Source organism: Capricornis sumatraensis, chromosome 4 (assembly GCF_032405125.1).
Source record: "Capricornis sumatraensis isolate serow.1 chromosome 4, serow.2, whole genome shotgun sequence".
In the NCBI taxonomy this organism is placed as follows: domain Eukaryota; kingdom Metazoa; phylum Chordata; class Mammalia; order Artiodactyla; family Bovidae; genus Capricornis; species Capricornis sumatraensis.
In genome coordinates this window covers 119,644,194-119,660,326 of record NC_091072.1, presented here as the reverse complement: position 1 = coordinate 119,660,326, position 16,133 = coordinate 119,644,194, and the positions used below count along the sequence as shown (strand labels likewise).

General features: G+C 55.8%; 1 protein-coding gene across 1 annotated transcript; it reads left to right on the top strand.

Moving 5' to 3' along the window:
* The first annotated feature begins 4,122 nt into the window (after positions 1-4,122).
* Positions 4,123-15,836, top strand: IL2RB (interleukin 2 receptor subunit beta). Its single transcript, XM_068971313.1, has 9 exons — positions 4,123-4,211; positions 4,646-4,759; positions 5,561-5,663; positions 6,220-6,325; positions 7,982-8,130; positions 9,264-9,429; positions 9,973-10,093; positions 11,431-11,515; positions 14,922-15,836. The coding sequence occupies exons 1-9, from the start codon at positions 4,123-4,125 to the stop codon at positions 15,675-15,677; spliced, it is 1,689 nt and encodes a 562-aa protein (XP_068827414.1). The 3' UTR covers positions 15,678-15,836.
* Positions 15,837-16,133: the final 297 nt, after the last annotated feature.

The following is a 16,133-nucleotide window of genomic DNA, read 5'->3' as shown; positions in this document are numbered from 1 at the left end:
CCATGACTTGAGAGGCAGAGGAAGGTTATAGAATGTTCAATAAGTGGCCAATTTGATTGCAATTGTTTGCAAAGGCCCCCCAAATAGTCATCCCTGAATGCTAAAGTGAGTCAGGGGCTTCTTGGAAGGCCGGGTGAGAAAGGGTGTCTGAGGGAGTTGGCATGTCTCATTCCATGGCTGGGGCACACCTAAAGGGATGGGTTTGAGCGAGGCCTGGGTGTTAGTGGACATGTGTGTGACTGGATGAAGGTGTCAGAGGCCTGAGGCGGCCTGTGAGATGGGGAGGGGGTGGCATGAGAGGGAGAAGAAGGGGCCTTGTCCCCGCAGGCTCTTGTGTGCAGCGTGGCGCCTATTTGAGAGTGAGAGACGACATGTGTGCGACGGTGCACACGCGCGCCTGCTGCCGCAACACCCACAGTGGCCCCCCCCAGACCCCCCCATACCCCAGCCGCCCCCAGCGGAGGAGGGAGATCTTTATCTGGCCCCTGGTGCTGCAGGAGTTTCAGGCTTTCTAACCAGTCAGATCTCCCCCGCCTTCCCACCCCCAGGCCTTACCCCCTCCATCCTCTGCACAGGAAGTGGGCTGGCCCTGGGGTTTTAGTCTCTGCCTGCTCGCCGTCAGCCGTCTACTACCTGGGCTGAGGGAGCTGGAGCCCGGCCCTGGGGAGATGGCTGCGGTCCCAGCAGTGGAGAGAAGCAGAGACAGCGCATCACAGCTCCATGTCCCAGCCAGGTAAGACCCACCCTGCCCTGGCCCTGCCTGGCCTGGTCCCCAGGTAGCCGAAGCTTCCCTCCTGACCCCTGCCACCAGCCAGGGGGCTGGAGATGAAGGTCACGGGGATTTCTTTCAGCTCTGACTCAGACCCACCAGAAGTTTCTGCCTGATCTGCCATCTCTCAGCCCTTGCCCCCAGGCTTATCTTAGAATCCCCCAGGGATGGGGCAGGCCCTGTTCCCATGTCTCTGGCTTCAGGTTCTAGTCTTTCCCTCCCTCCCAACTCTCCCTGTGGGAAGCCAGGAGCTACTCTGGGATGAGGGACTTTCCCAGGCCCTGTGCTGGGTCCCCTAACCGAGAGGAGTGGAAAAGGAGGTTTGGAACCTGAGAAGGGGAAGGCTGGCTGAGACTCAGATGTGCTGGGTGCCCAGAGAGGGTGTGGAGTGTGGGTGGGAGAGATGTGGCCTGCACTGGGGATGTGCCCCTGTGTAAAGGGTACCTCAGGAGGCTGTGGGGGGAGGGAAAAGGAGAGGGGCCCCTCTGAGACCTGGCTATGAAGTGGGTGTTCTGGGAGGTTTCTGGGAGCCCTGGGCTGGAGGCTAGGCTCCTGAGCTTGAGTTCATCTTTGTTGTCCCTTACTTGTATGTGTGACCCAGCAGGTCAGGAGGGTCTCCAGGTGCCCCCAAAGCGGGTAGAACTCCCTGCAGGTCAGGGTTTCCCTCCACTCCTGGGGGCTGAGGCCTCCCACCCTGAACTGTATTTGGAACACCTAAGGGGTGGAGCCACCCCCAAGGGTCCCCTTTCTTCCCCCAAAGCCAGCATCCCACACACAGCTGGGGAGATGCTCGCAAACTTAAACAGCAAGAGGGAGTCCTAGAGTGGGAGATGAGGGGTTGGCCGGAGAAGCCGAGGGGAGATGGAGCCCCTGCCTCAAAGTTCAGGTGGGATGTGACTCAGACTACCGAGCCCCTGCTTCAAACCCTCCCCCAGCCTCTCGGTACCCCACATCCCACAATATTAGCCCTGGCAGAGCCTCAGGCTATACTGACTGGGTTCAAATCCCAACTCCAGCCCAAGAGGCTTACAAGGGCCTTAGTTTCCTCATCTGAGAAAAGGAGTCATAACAGTTATCTACTCACAGGGTTGCTGTGAACTTTGAATGAGGTAATACCTGAAAGTGCTAAGGACAGTGCTGGGCAGAGTGAGGGCTGAGCATTAGCCATCAGGACCACTATCATCACGACCCCCACCATCACCGTCATCATCAGCTCCATCACCATCACTATCATCACTATCCTCCTCTAACTTGACATCAGATAACCTGCGTTAAAATCCAGTTCCTTGGGCAGCTCTGACAGTCTTGACACCTATCAAATGGGGATAACAACACACATTCCCAGGGCGAGGTGGGGACCTAACGAGTCCGTGAGTGTGCTCGGCTGTGCAGTCATGAAGGGCAGGGCACAGGTGTGTGTGAGAATCCAGGATGGAGCCAGCTGGGGATTCAGAGATCCCACTTGCCCTCCCTGAGGCTGGGCCTCATCATTCCTCTGCGAGCTTGAGCAGGTTTCTTAACTGACCTGAGACTCTCTCTCCTCCTCTGCAGGAGGGGGCAGCCTCAGAGACAGCTGGGAGCCCTCCTCATCCCATCCTCCTTGCTTTTTGCCCTCTCAGGGTTCCGCTGCACCCTTTTGGCTATGGGTGGCGGGAACTCATTCTAGATGATGCTTCTTCTGCCCGACTCACGTAGGCTGGGGCTGTGGTTTGGCCCTGACCTTCCTGTAATCTTGCACACCTTTGCCTCTACCCTTCTCTTCTCATACAGAGGCTCTGTGCCAGATCTTGTCCTGGGCCTAGGGTGACCCTGCTGGTGGAGGTCTGGCCCTAGGCAACTCCTTCTGGGGGGCCCCAGGGCCATGATCCACAAAGAGAGGGCACCAGGGGCTTGTTGGAGCTGCGTTCTTGGGCTCCCCAGCCTCTGGGGTCCCAGCCCTGTGCTCTGTGCTATCGCGGGTTGGAGGATCCAAAGAAAGAGGCAAGTAGCCCCATCCTGGGAGCGTTGCCCTGGGGAGACAGTGGGCCAGGCAAGGAGGTGCCCCCGGGTACCTGTTTGGGCCCTTCTCCACAACCAGGTCAGATACTCGCTGTCCCTGCCAGGGTTTGACTCCCCAGGGCGTGGAAGCTGTGGGCCCTACCTCTGGGACAGAGTCTGGGTGGGGCAGAATGATGAGAGGGAATGGGCCTCAGGGTGCAGTCCGGGGGTGGAAATCCAGCTCTGCTTCTTCTGCGATGTGACCTTGGGTGGGCTCATGGCTTAGAGCCTTGGCCTCCTCATCGGAGTAAGGAGACTATACATGCTCCCAGCCCCTGCTGCTGGCAGATTAGATGAGCTGCTGTTGCTGCAGCTGCTAAGTCGCTTCAGTCATGTCCGACTCTGTGCGACCCCACAGTCAGCAGCCCACCAGGTTTCCCTGTCCCTGGGATTCTCCAGGCAAGAACACTGGAGTGGGCTGCCATTTCCTTCTCCAATGCATGAAAGTGAAAAGTGAAAGTGAAGTCGCTCAGTTATGTCCAACTCTTGGCGACCCCATGGACTGCAGCCCACCAGGTTCTTCCATCCATGGGATTTTCCAGGCAAGAGCACTGGAATGGGGTGCCATTGCCTTCTCCATTAGATGAGCTGGTGCACACGAAAGCCTAGCACAGTGTGAGGGCTTAGTCCCCGTCCCCCACCGCACTCACCTCCTCTAGAATTACTATGAGGTATTGTTATGAGGTGATCAGCACAATTCACTGGGCTCCAGGCAGTGTTCCTTGGCTCCGATTCCACAGCTGCCTGTTATGAGCTGTGCGACCTTGGGTAATTTCTTTCACCTCTCTGCACCTCAGTTTCTCATCTGAAAATGGGAATAATGAGTGTATCTCCAGTAGATACCCTGATTGCCATGGTTAAAGGTCTAATTAAAATAGAGCCTGGCATAGAGGAACCTCTCGACAAATGGTTTTGGTGTGGTTAAGGGGGCAGCTGGGTGGAGAGGAGGTACGTTCTAATTCCAGCTCTGTGCTGGCCTCTCTACGTGGATGTAAGCAGGTCTTTCCTCTTTCTGGGCCTTATTTTCCCCAACATTTGAACAAGGCTGGACATGCTAGAGAGTCCTTTCAGCAATGACAACATGGGGCCCTGAATCTCGAAAGGAAAGGAAAGGAAAGAGCATGTGTGGGGCAGAGGGGTGTGCAGGTGCAAAGGGCCTGAGGCTGGCATGGTGGGGAGCCGATGGGCGCACCTCGGGAGGGCAGTGCCCAGCCTGTCTCTTGGGTGGGGGAGGAGGTGGCTGGCTGCTCACTTGCACCCTCTCCCCTTCTTCCTCCATCCAGGGCTCCCTTCCCCAGCCCCCGCCCGTGGATGTGATGGCGGCTCCGGCTCTGTCCCGCTGTCTGTCCCTCCTCGTCCTCCTCTTGTCCCTGGCCATCCCTCAGGCATCTACAGCAGTGAACGGTGAGGACCCTGGCATCTGCAGAGCTGGGCTTTCCCTCAGGAGGGAGGCCGAGGCCCTTCTAGAACTTGTTCTGAGACCCCTGATTCTTGGCAGAAGTCCCATCAGCAGGGGTAGGAGGTGGGGGATAGGGCCAATGGGACCAGAGACCGGGTATCTACCTTCTCCCTCGACCATCCTGTCTACACTGTACCCACGGGCCTCTCCGAATCCCAGGAAGACAATGTCTTCTTGTCTCTGCCCTGCCTCGACCAGTCTGGGGGTCCTTGCGGGCTGTGGGACTCAGTTTTGTCCTCTCTGAAGCAGACCTATGAACCCTTTCTCTACCCATCAGGATTGAGCATCTCCTCACCTGGTAGGGACAGGAGTGGCGGGAGAACCCTTAAAGGCCATGGGTGCCCTACAGCCAGCCCCACACGAAGCATCTTCAAGGCAAATACTTCCAACATCACATGCTTCTATAACTCGAGAGCCAACGTCTCCTGCATCTGGAACCATGATGAGGGCCTGCGGGCCACCACCTGCTACTTGCACAGCCGTCAGCCTCCAAGGTGCGTGTGGGGTTGACGGGCAAATGCACGGAACCACAGGGCATGGAGGTCGTATCATCCTGAACTTTACACTCTTGAAATCAAACTCCAAGAACTCTACACTTTGAGAATTTTGGACTAATAAGACCCACAGACTGCTGGTGTCACAGGAGTCTGGAAGAACTGGGGGGTCAGATATTTAGACTCCTGGAGCCTGAGTTGCAGTGGGTGTGCGATCCGAGCTGCAGTAGCAAGGCTGGGCATGAGCCAGACTAGGTAGTTTGGGGACACTGGGCTGCTCGCCTGATACGCCGAGGATGGACTCGATGTTAGAGGCAAGGAGGACCAAGTGGGGTTCCCCAAAGTTTTTGAATAACCTGGGATTTTGTGAGATGCGTAGGGCAGCTGTGGGGACAGGGGACTGGGGAGAGGCTTGGGGAACGAACCTGCCGGCTGGGAAGGAACTGGTGAAGGGTCACTGATCCAAACATCCAGCTGATAGCAGCCAGCAGGGCGGCTTTGACCTTGGCTCCCAGGTAGGTGGTGATTCTAAGGGGCTCTGGAGGGCCTGTTAAGGAACGCCTGCACCCTATGGGGAGAATTTGAAGGGCTTTACATGGAAAGGGCCATGTGCCCTGAACGGATTTGTTTCTGGATCACTTTAGCTGCCCTGGGGCTTGACTGAGATGAGGAGGGAGGGAGAGATGCTCACAAAAGGAAGCAGGGCAGATGGGGTTGGCATAGAGCCGGGATCAGATCAGTAATGCTGCATGGGGACCCTCCTGAGACCAGCTCTGAAGGGGTCCGTCTTTTTCTTCAAAGAGAGCAGGTTTTTCCTACAAAAAATTGGAACCACACCTGTGAGCTGCAACAAGTGAAGCCGGGATCCTGGGCATGCAACCTGGTCCTGGGACCTTCTCCAGAAGTGAGTAACCAGAGCTAAGAGGGGTGGCCAGAGGGGCAGTGGGTGCAGAGGAGCATCTTTCTTATGGAGGCCCAAGCATACCCAGTGGTCAGGGGCTGCGGCAGAGTGGGCTTCCTGGGCTGGGGAGGTAGGAGAAAGGAGGAAGGAGGCAGCATCCAGGGAGAGCAGATGACTGACCCGGGCAGGAGGGATCCGAGGTTATTGAGGTGTCAGCCACTCAGCTCTGCTCCTGCCTACTGTCTGGTTTTATAAATTAAGTTTTATTGGCACACAGCCACACCCATTTGCTCTCCTGTTTTTTTATGGCTGCTTTTGCAGGACAGCAACCATGGCAACACTGAATAGTTGTGACAGAGATCATATGACCTGCAGCGTCAAAAATATTAACTATCTGATCCTTTCCATAAAGTTTGCTGAGCCGTGTCTTAGATGGAGGATCTCAGGGAGGGGTCCGGCTTATTACAGCCATGGTTTCCCCTGCCATCCACATCCCAGCAGCCTCTCCGTCCCCATACCAGCTACTGGCAATTACATCCCCAGCCTCCTTCCCATGCAGTCTCAGAAACTGACCGTAGTGGACTTCATGAAATTGACGGTGATGTGCTCTGAAGGCGGGAAGTGGAGGAGGATGATTACCCGGGATATCAAGCCCTTTGATTACAGTGAGTAAGGACTCCAGGGTGGAGCTGGTGTGGGGTGGGCAGCCACCTCCCTCCCTGTCTCCCTCTCTAGTTTCTACTATCTCCCCATCAACTTCCACATCCCCATCTGAGCAACTCACTGCCCACTGAACTTGGGATGAAGTCCCGGACCCTTACCCTAGTGTTCAAGGCCACTTGGCCTGGCTTCCTTCTCCAGCATGCCTCCTCTTGTGGCTTATATTCCTGCCACACCAACGGCCAGCTCTCCAGGTTCAACTTGCCCTTCCATGCCTCTAAACACTTGCACACCATGGACCCACTGCTTGAAAGGCTCTTGTCACCCCAAAAATTGTCACTCACGCTTCAAGTTCAATGAGGAGTCACCTCCTCCAGGAGGCCTTCCCAGACTCCTGGAGCCCTTGGTACCTCCTCTTTCAGGGTGTTTATGTCCTGAGTCTTTGCTGCCTGATAATGGGTCTGTCTCCCTCATTGGGCTGTGAGTTTCCTGAGGGCAGAGCTTCTGCCATCCTTACATCTCTGTTCGGAATACTCAGCATCAGGGCTGATCTGGGTGGTGCTGGGGGAAGGTTGGTGAATGACTAAGTGGCTTCCCCCACCTCTAGCCTATTCCCCTCTCCATCTCCAACCTTGGAGGTCATCTCTAGGAAAGAGATGGGAGCATAGAGTGAGATCCAAGGTTTCTAAATGCAACCCTACTTTGAATGTAATCTGACTGGCAGGTCATTTAACATGTCTGAGCCTCAGTTTCCTCACCTGTAAAGTGGGGATAACCAGTTACCTGCTGCCTAGAGTTGCTGTAGGGCTTCTGTGGTGGCTCAGAGGTAAGGAATCCACCTGCAATGCAGCAGATGTGGGTTTGATTCCTGGATCAGGAAGATTCCCCGGAAAAGGAAATAGTAATTCACTCCAGTATTCTTGCCTGGGACATTCCACTGACAGAGGAACCTGGTGAGCTACAGTCCATGGGGTCGAAAAGAGTCAGACACGACTTAGCGACTAAGGAACAACCACAACAACATGTTGCTTAAGAATCTATAAGCCAAGACACAGAAATATCACAATAAACATTTGTGGAGTTCTATAGAATCTCAGAAGTATAAAAATTTAGATCAATTGAACTTCAGAATCATACAATCTTATTATCATATAAGATTGCTGATGTAGAATTAAATTAAATGAATGAGATGGTCCAGATAATTCTCTGATCAAATCTGAGTGCAGAGAAAGGCTGCCTCGATTCATTCATTCTGCAGATATCTAATCAAGTGCCCACCATGTGCTGGGTAACGTTCCAGGCACCAAGGATACTCCAGAGATCAAGTCCTTGCTCTCAGAGAGCTCAGTCTGGTGGGGCAGACAGAAAACGAATAAAGAATCAGAAGTAGATATTTAATATGTCAGATGATGATAAGTACTAGGTAGAAAAATGAAACAAGCGACAGGGACAGAGAGCGGTGGGTGGGTGGGGTAAGCTTCTCTGAATGGGTGATATTTGAGCAGGGACCTGCTGATCCCTGGGAAAAGAGAGCACCAGGAGGGAGGAATAGCAGGTACAAAGGTGAAGGTGGGAGCTCGGCTCGGCTTTCTCATCTCAGCATCAGCATGTGGCACCCCCCAAGCTTGTTCTGTCTGCCATTGTCTCTCTCCTGTCTCCAGTTCGTCTGGTTCCACCCCACTCACTCCGAGTCGCCCACATAGAGACCCGTAGGTGCAACATAACCTGGACCATCTCCCAGGTATCCCACTACATCCAAGACGTCATGGAATTTGAGGTCCGGACTAGGTCTGCGGGCCGCAGCTGGGAGGTGAGTACCTGGCTCCGTCCCACCTACCCTGACTCCTCCCTGTCCTGGGCACCCTGTCCATCCTTCATCTCAGCAAAGCCACAGAAGCTCCTAATCAACCCCTGCTGCTCCTTGGAACTGCCCCCCCAACACCGTCCCTCTGAGGCCCCCTGACACCCCAGGGGTCCTGCCGGTGGCAGTTTCTAGGCAAGATTTACAAAGCTAAGAGGCAGCAGACTCCCCCTCTGAAGATTCCAGAGGGCCTGGGCAGCCACTGTGCCCTCTTCAAACCCAGTGTGGTCTAAGTCACAGAGGCTGATCACTTGCTCGTTCACTTACCCATTCCTTTATTCACTCTCTCACTCAACAAACATGCCCTGAGTGCCTGCTACGTGCTGGATGCTGGGGCGAGAATGGAGGGAGGTCTGACAAGCTGCCTCGGAGGAAACTCGCAGGGGGCATAGGAAGAGACTCTGCGATGTTTTTACATACTCTCATGAGATTTCATTGTGATAGCACAGTTGAGAAGGCCTGGGCCAGGCTCCTTCAGACTCATGCGACCAGGCCTTTCTGAGATCTGGGGCTCAAGTAGGAGGTGGTTATTTGAGGATCTGGGGAGGGTCTTCCAGGCAGAGGAAAAACCATTGCAAAGGCAAGAGACAGCCTGTGTGTCTGGCGCACTGGAAAAAAAGCAAAAAAGGTGACGCTGAGCAGGAAGAGGTCTATGGGAAACCCCTCCTTATGGCTGAGTGGAGAAGAGACTGCAGCGGGGCACAGGGGTGCGGGGCACAGGGAAGGAGGGAGACCTTGGACGGGGCTCAGAGGTCATGGGGGCTCAGACCTGCAGGAGGAAGGGGTGGAAAGCAGAGAGAAGGGTCCAGAATAGGTTCTGGAGGTGGAACCAGCTGATTGACAGATGGCTTTGGATACTGGAGTTGAGGGAGGGGGAGGAGTTCAGGAAGACCCTGATTCCTGGGGCCCCTGCAAGTGGCTATTTGGGGAGCCTTTCTGTAGGAGTGAGGGACAGTGCAGGGTGGAGGGCTGGAAGGGATAAAGGAAGGCACTGCTCTGCTCATACTCTCAGGCAGCCCTGCCACAGGAAGTGAGGGGGCAGTGCAGACCCCTCTGGTCTGACAGCCCTGTCTCTGCCCAAGGACGTCCCGCTACTGATCCTCAAGCAGAACCAGCGATGGATCTTCCTGGAGAATCTCACTCCAGGCATGGAATATGAGCTTCAGGTGCGGGCCAAGCCCCACCTAGGCAGCCATGAGGTTTGGAGCCACTGGAGCCAGCCCCTGGCCTTCAGGACAGTCCCTGCAGGTACTGATGGGAAGCTGAGATGGGGATGCAGCCTGGAAAGGAGAAAGAGACTGGCGGGGCAGTCTTGGGGTATGTGTTCAGCACCCTTTGACTATCTTTAGCTCACTGGATGTGACCTGCAGGGTGGGAAATGTGGGCAAGTTTTGCAGATGGGAACAAGGATTTGGTGATGGGATGGGACTTCTCAGAGGCCTTGTGAGTTAGTGGAGAGGCTCTTTCCTTTTTCTCTCCCATTTAACCTCAAGCTTTTGGTTTCTGCCAAGGTCTGGGGTGGGCTGTTTTCACCTGTTAGCCTATTTCTTCGTCTGTGAAGTGGGTAGCATGGTACCATGGCAGGGCTGCTGTGATGAAGGCATGCGATGCCCCCCATGTCAGCCAGGTACACAGCGGCTCTGCTGGACCAGCTGGGACCCTATAAAGGCCTTGGGTCAGTGGTCATCCTGTCCCTCAGCACCACGTTATGTGTGGGGGATGCCGGAGTGACTCGGGGCAGGGCACACTTCTTTAACGCCTCCCCTTCTCCTCTTCCTACCCCTTGGGCAGAAACCGAGAAGAAGATCCCACCTCTCCCTTGGTTGGTCCCCATCTTCCTGGGCGTTGGCAGTTTCTTTGGTCTTGTCTTCTTGGTTTACTTTCTGGGCAGCTTCCAGTGCATCAGGCTACGGTAAGGAGAATGCTCCCTTCCCAGTCTTTCATGTCTCGGTATGACATCCCCCACGGCCAGGTCAGCTTCTGGGCTGAGCCCCGTGTTCTGACACTCCAATGCTCCCTCTGTCATCCCAAGGGCCCTCCCTTCCTAACATCTGGCCTTTCCTCCCAAAGAAGGAGGCCCAAGGGACCAGCCCAAGAGGTGAGGCACAGGGAGAACCCCATGGGAGCTCTACCCCGAGCATTAGGCTCAGGACTTGAGTATGTATATGTATATGAGCCAGCTGCCTGTGGGGAGGGGGGGAGGTGGGATGTCATTATGGGTCTGACCATTCATTTGTTCTTTCCTTTATTTGCCGAGTACCAGCTCAGAACCAGGTATGGTGCTGAGCGCTGGGAACGTAAGCACAGCCACAGGCATGTCATCACATTTTCATGGACTCACTGTCCCATCGGGGATGGCAGATATTTATCACTCAGGTTTATAATGACATGAGATTAGGGTGGTGAAGGAAAGAAGGTGCTAGAAGTACTGGAAGTAGACAACAGGAAGGGGAGCCTCAGCTAAGGGGTGACCAGCGTAAGCATCCCCGAGGAGGTGATGATGGCATTGAAATCTGGAGGAGGAGCAAACCAGGCAGGAAAGGGTCAGGAGCTCGTCCATCCCGGGCAGAGGACAAGCCTGTGCAAAGACCTTGGGTGGAAACAAGGGAGGAGCATTCCAGGAACGGAGAGTATAGGAAAGTGGGTGTGGTCAGAGACCAGAAGGAAGTCTGGGATCTGAGCCTGGACTTCTGGGCAGCAGCCAGGTTTCCTGGGGTCTTGAGGCATACATCTTGAAGTGGATGCACACAGACCCTGGGGCACTCAGCTTGGCAAGCAGTGCACGGGCTGGTATTCAGCTTCCAGTCACCATCGGTCCTCCCCCTTAAAAAAAAAAAACAACCCAGGCACCCTTGGGCAATGCACAACTTGAGCCACTGTCCATGGCAGCCTTGACTAGGAGGCCCACAGTCTGGCCTCTCTCTTACCTCCCTCCTCGTGGCTCACTCTGCTCCGGTCTTCTCTGTGGCCACCCACCCCCACGTCCTTCTGCTCTCACACTTGGTTTATTGACTGGCTCCCCATTAGAATGTCAGCTCCTTAAGAGCAGGGACCTCCTCTGTTGACTCTTCTTGTGTTCTTAGCGCCCAGCACAATACCCTCCCTTACCGGGCATGCAATCAACATTGACAAAATAACGTGTGAGGTGAGGCACTGTGCCCTGCGCTCAGAGCTGCGGGACTCATGGCAGGACACTGTGGGCTCCTTTCTCTTCTCACCCTTGCTCCCTCCCTCCTCTCCCCTCTGCAGGCTGAAGAACGTTCTCAAGTGTCACATCCCAGACCCCTCGGAGTTTTTTCCCCAGCTGAGCTCTGAGCATGGAGGAGATTTCCAGGTAGGAGTCTGGAGGAGGAGGACAGAGCAGGCAGTTGACACAGGCTGGCCAGAGGGGGGGCTGGGGTGTGGACTGGGTGGGAAGGAGGTGCACAACAGTGGGTTTTGCACTTTGGGCGAAGAAATGTAAAGTCAGCTGCCTCGCGGGTATGTGTGTGCACAGTCGTTCTGGACTCTTTGCAACCCCATGGATTGTAGCCAGCCTGGCTCCTCCATCCCTGGGATTCTCCAGGCAAGAATACTGGAGTGGGTGGCCATGAACTCCTCCAGGGGATCTTCCTGACCCAGGGATCGAACCCAAGTCTCTTGCATCTCCTGCACTGGCAGGCAGATTCTTTAACAACTTCGCTACCTGGGAAGCCCTGGACCCCTTTCCCCAGTTCTGGTACCAGCGTTCTCAGGCTGAATAGCAGTGCCCATCTGAGTGAGCCAGCCTATCTGGGCTCTAATTCTGGCTCCACCACTTCCTGGCTGTGTGGCCTGGGGCAAGTTATAAAACCGCTCTGTGTCTCAGTTTCCTCACCTGTAAAATGGGTGGGTGGGTAAGGTGAGATAATATTAATATGCTTACGATCCCAAGGACATAGCCCAGCACACAGTTAATGCTCACAAAACCCTTACTGGAATTACCTGCACTGGGCTGCTGTTGGAGCAGGATTCACCAGGTCCAAGTTCTCACCCCTCTCTCTTGTGCAGATCTGCTCTTAGGGGCTAGTGCTTTCCCTGCTCTTGAAAAATCCTCCCGGCCAGCCTCCATGATTTATCACAAATGCTAGCAAGGCCTTTAGGCATTTCTAGTTACAAACAGATTCATTTTAAAAGTGCACCCTGTATGTCGGAACGCTCTGAATGCCGTGCAGAGTTCAGTTGTCTCCCTCAGCCCACACGCGTGCTTCAGGAAGGAAGCTTACGGGGGGAGGGAGGTGTGGTGGGCCAATTCTGCCACCCCACCCCATACTCTAGGCTCCCTAGATTGGTGTTGGTGGAGGGGGGTGAGGCGGGAGTGGACAGAGGTCGAGAGAAATGCCCAGAGGCTGGGAAGCCATGCTGCAGCAGGCCTGTCACAAGCTGGCTTTGGCATTCTCTATCGGGGCTGATCAGGGCCCCTTCTGGAAGTCTCTGGAAAACTCCCAGGTCTGGGCACGTCTTGCCTGCAGTGCTCTTTATGTGGGGTTATGTATCTCCTTATAACTTTTCCTTTAGCCTGAAAGGTAGTGATCTCCCCACCAACAAAGGTATTCAAGCCAGCCTTGGCTGACTATGTGTTGGTCACATGGCAGAAGGGATTCCTAGTGGGAAGCTGGACTAGATGCAGCCTCAGACCGCTTCCAGCTTGAGGTCCTTCTGAGTCAGTGGGCTTGGGACATTTTGAGGCAGGACTGCGGTCCTTTCTAGAGAGCTGCATCTTCCCATGAGATCAACCCCAGGTCAAAATGCCTGGCCCAGGCCTTCTGTGTGTGGTGGGGGGTATCCCAAAAAGGCCCTGGGGGTGCAGGTGTGACTGGGGGTGACAGGTGGCCGAGAGGGACCCCCACCCTCTCCTCTGCATCTGGGTGATAGGCCAGCTCCTCTCTGTCTCTCTGCCCCAGACCCCCGAGCTCCAAGACCCCAGGGCCCACTGCCCTGTCCGTGGGACCCAGGAGTGCGTGTGCCATTGTGTGTGATAGGGATGAATTTCTTCCTGTGCCGCACCACAATCCCCCCTCCCTTGCCCACGTCCACTTCAAGGCATTGTGGATGGAGGCCCAGGCCCCGGAAGTGGCTAACCACACAGCTCAGAGGCCCAGCGCACCAGCGCAGGCCACAGGGCTGCCCTTTCCTTCTGGCCGCTGCTCAGCACTGCTGCCTGGCCCTGCCCTCTGCTGCCTCTTGGAGTGTTGGAGCCCCACCCGGCCTGGCTCTTGCCCTCTCTCCCACGCCTCTGTCCTTTGCCACCCTTAGCTGGCCCTCACTGTCCTTCTTTCTTGGCCTTTTCTCCTGTAACATGAACACCTGGTTTGGGGAAGGGGGTAGATGCTGTCAAGTGGTCCAGCCATTAATTCACCTGCAATATATCGACTGGGCCTCTGGATCCCCACGCTGGGCAAAAGGGTGCAGGGAGACCCGTCACACCTGGCCCCTGTGCTCAGGGGACCACAGTCCAGCTGCAGAAGGCTCCCAGGACAGAAGGCTGTTGGGGTTCTCAAGTGCACCCTCCTGCCCCATCACCCTGTCCTCAGGGGGGTATTGTCCCCTACACCTCTGCTGGCCATGTGCATGCTACCTGTGCCAAGTGTTCCCATCTTCATTTTCTTCTTTAACATCTCTTTGCTGGGCCATAGTGAGGCAGTCAGGAAAGAGGCAGCTATCTATTACTGAACTGAGGCTCACGAGGTGCAGTCACCTGCCCAGGGTCACACAGCTCGTGAATGCCAGGGCCAGGGCTGGAACTGGGTCTCCCTGCCCCTTGCCAGGGCTCTCCACACTCCAGAGCAACTGAGAAGTGCTTGCCTCTGATGGGTGCTTGCCTCTCTCAGTGGGTGGAGTGTGTGGGAGGCAGGGGGCGGGACCATTAGCTCCCCGCTGGAGATGGTTCCATGGCAGTGTGAGTGGGGAACATGAAGCCCAGCTTTTCTACCTGCTGGCTGTGTGATCAGGGCCAGGGCACGGGCTCTCTCTGGGCATTCGTATGGTGGTCGTGATGTACTCTCAGGGCTCTTTCTGCTTCGGCAGTGGTTGGTTGGTTGGTTCAGACACTCACACTGGTCCCCACCAGTCAGTCTGAGGATTCCACCCATCTCTATGTCCCTGGGACCTGGAGCAGCACTAGTTTCCTAAGACTGCTGCCGCTAAGTCACTTCAGTTGTATCCGACTCTGTGCGATCCCTGAGACGGCAGCCCACCAGGCTCCCCCGTCCCTGGGATTCTCCAGGCAAGAACACTAGAGTGGGTTGACATTTCCTTCTCCAATGTATGAAAGTGAAAAGTGAAAGTGAAGTCGCTCAGTCGTGTCCGACTCTTAGCGACCCCATGGACTGCAGCCTACCAGGCACCTCTGTCCATGGGATTCTCCAGGCAAGAGCACATACTAGCTGCTCAATAAGCAGTCAGGTATTGACCCAACACATCCCCTGGGCCCCTAGTGAGCCAGAAAGATCTGTACTGAGGCTGGGAAGCAGGCACACCCACTGATGTGGAACATTCCCCAAACCAATGGGCAGAGTTTGTGTGTGTGTGCATGTGTGTGCGTTTGGGAGGTAGGGCAACAAGGGTGGGGGTGGGGGGGGGTGGGGGTGGGGTTGCAGTCAAGGAGGGCTTCCCGGAGGCAGCAGCCCTGAGTCTACTGCTAAAGAAGGAGGAGTTAGGGGTTATTGCTGAGTTTGGAAGAGACGGCCCCCTCATCCTCCCACTGTCCTTTCTCTTCACAGAAGTGGCTCTCTTCACCTTTCCCCTCGTCCTCCTTCAGCCGCAGTGGCCCAGACCCCGAGATCTCCCCACTGGAGGTGTTGGACAGGGACGCCAAGGCCACACAGCTGTTCCTGCTGCAGCAGGACAAGGGCTCATTGTCCTTAGCTGAGACCAGCGGCCACTCGGTGACCAGCTGCTTCACCAACCAAGGCTACTTCTTCTTCCACCTCCCAGATGCCCTAGAGATTGAGGCCTGCCAGGTGTACTTCGTTTACGACCCATGCACAGAGGAGCTTAATGAGGGTGGGCCCAGGGCCCCTGAAGGAGCTCTCCTTCCACCCCTGCCGACTCCACCAGGGGATGACGATGCCTACTGCACCTTCCCCCCCGGAGAAGACCTGCTACTCTTCTCTCCGAGTCTCCTCAGTGGCCCAGGCCCCCTGAACACTTCCCAGCAGGGCACTGGGGCTGGTGAAGAGAGGCTGGCCTCCAGCCCACAGGAGGGAATCCCTGGAGATTCGATCCCCCAGCCACTGGGGCCTCCTGTTCTGGAAGCCCCTGACCTGGTGGATATTCAGTCACCCCCAGAGCATGAGCTGGGAGAAGCAAGAGAGAAGGTACCTGGCCCCAGTCCAAGGGAGGGGACCAGCTTCCCCTGGGCCAGCCCTCCCGGGCAAGGCCAAGTCAGGGCCCCCACTGCCTGCCTGACCCTGAACACTGATGCCTACCTATCCCTCCAAGAGCTCCAGGATCGGGACCCAGCTTACTTGGTGTAGACAGACAGCCAGAGCTGGGAGGCAGGTAGCCGTCCACTGCGGCGCCAGGCCTGCTTGAGGACTCCCTGTCCATGAGGCTTTTCCCCTGCTGAGACACGGTGTCCAGCAACCCCTGGACATCTCTGCCCAGAGGGCCTCACCCAGTCCTGCACACTCAGCTGTTGATTTCCAAACCTCAGTTGCTGCTCCCTGGTCCTATTGCCCAAGCCAAGAACTTTGGGGGTGGGGTCCTTTGACCCCCAGTCCCTCTTTCGTCGCGGAGTCCTGCGGCTTTACCTCTGAAGCATTTCTCCTCTCCAGCCCTATAGCTGCTTTTCAGGGAGAGTTTGTGGCTCTCCAGTGGTCTTCACCCTGGCTTACTCACTGGGCTTCCTGCCTGGATCACACCCCTCCCACCCACCCACCACAGGGCAATCAGCGGAATCTTTCCAGAATATAAATGGAGCTATGCTGCTC

Coding starts and splice junctions, on each gene's coding strand:
- IL2RB (XM_068971313.1), top strand. CDS start 4,123: ATGGCGGCTCCGGCTCTGTCCCGCTGTCTGTCCCTCCTCGTCCTCCTC. Junction 6,326..7,981: donor TATCAAGCCCTTTGATTACA/GTGAGTAAGGAC, acceptor TCCTGTCTCCAG/TTCGTCTGGTTCCACCCCAC. Junction 10,094..11,430: donor TTCCAGTGCATCAGGCTACG/GTAAGGAGAATG, acceptor TCCCCTCTGCAG/GCTGAAGAACGTTCTCAAGT.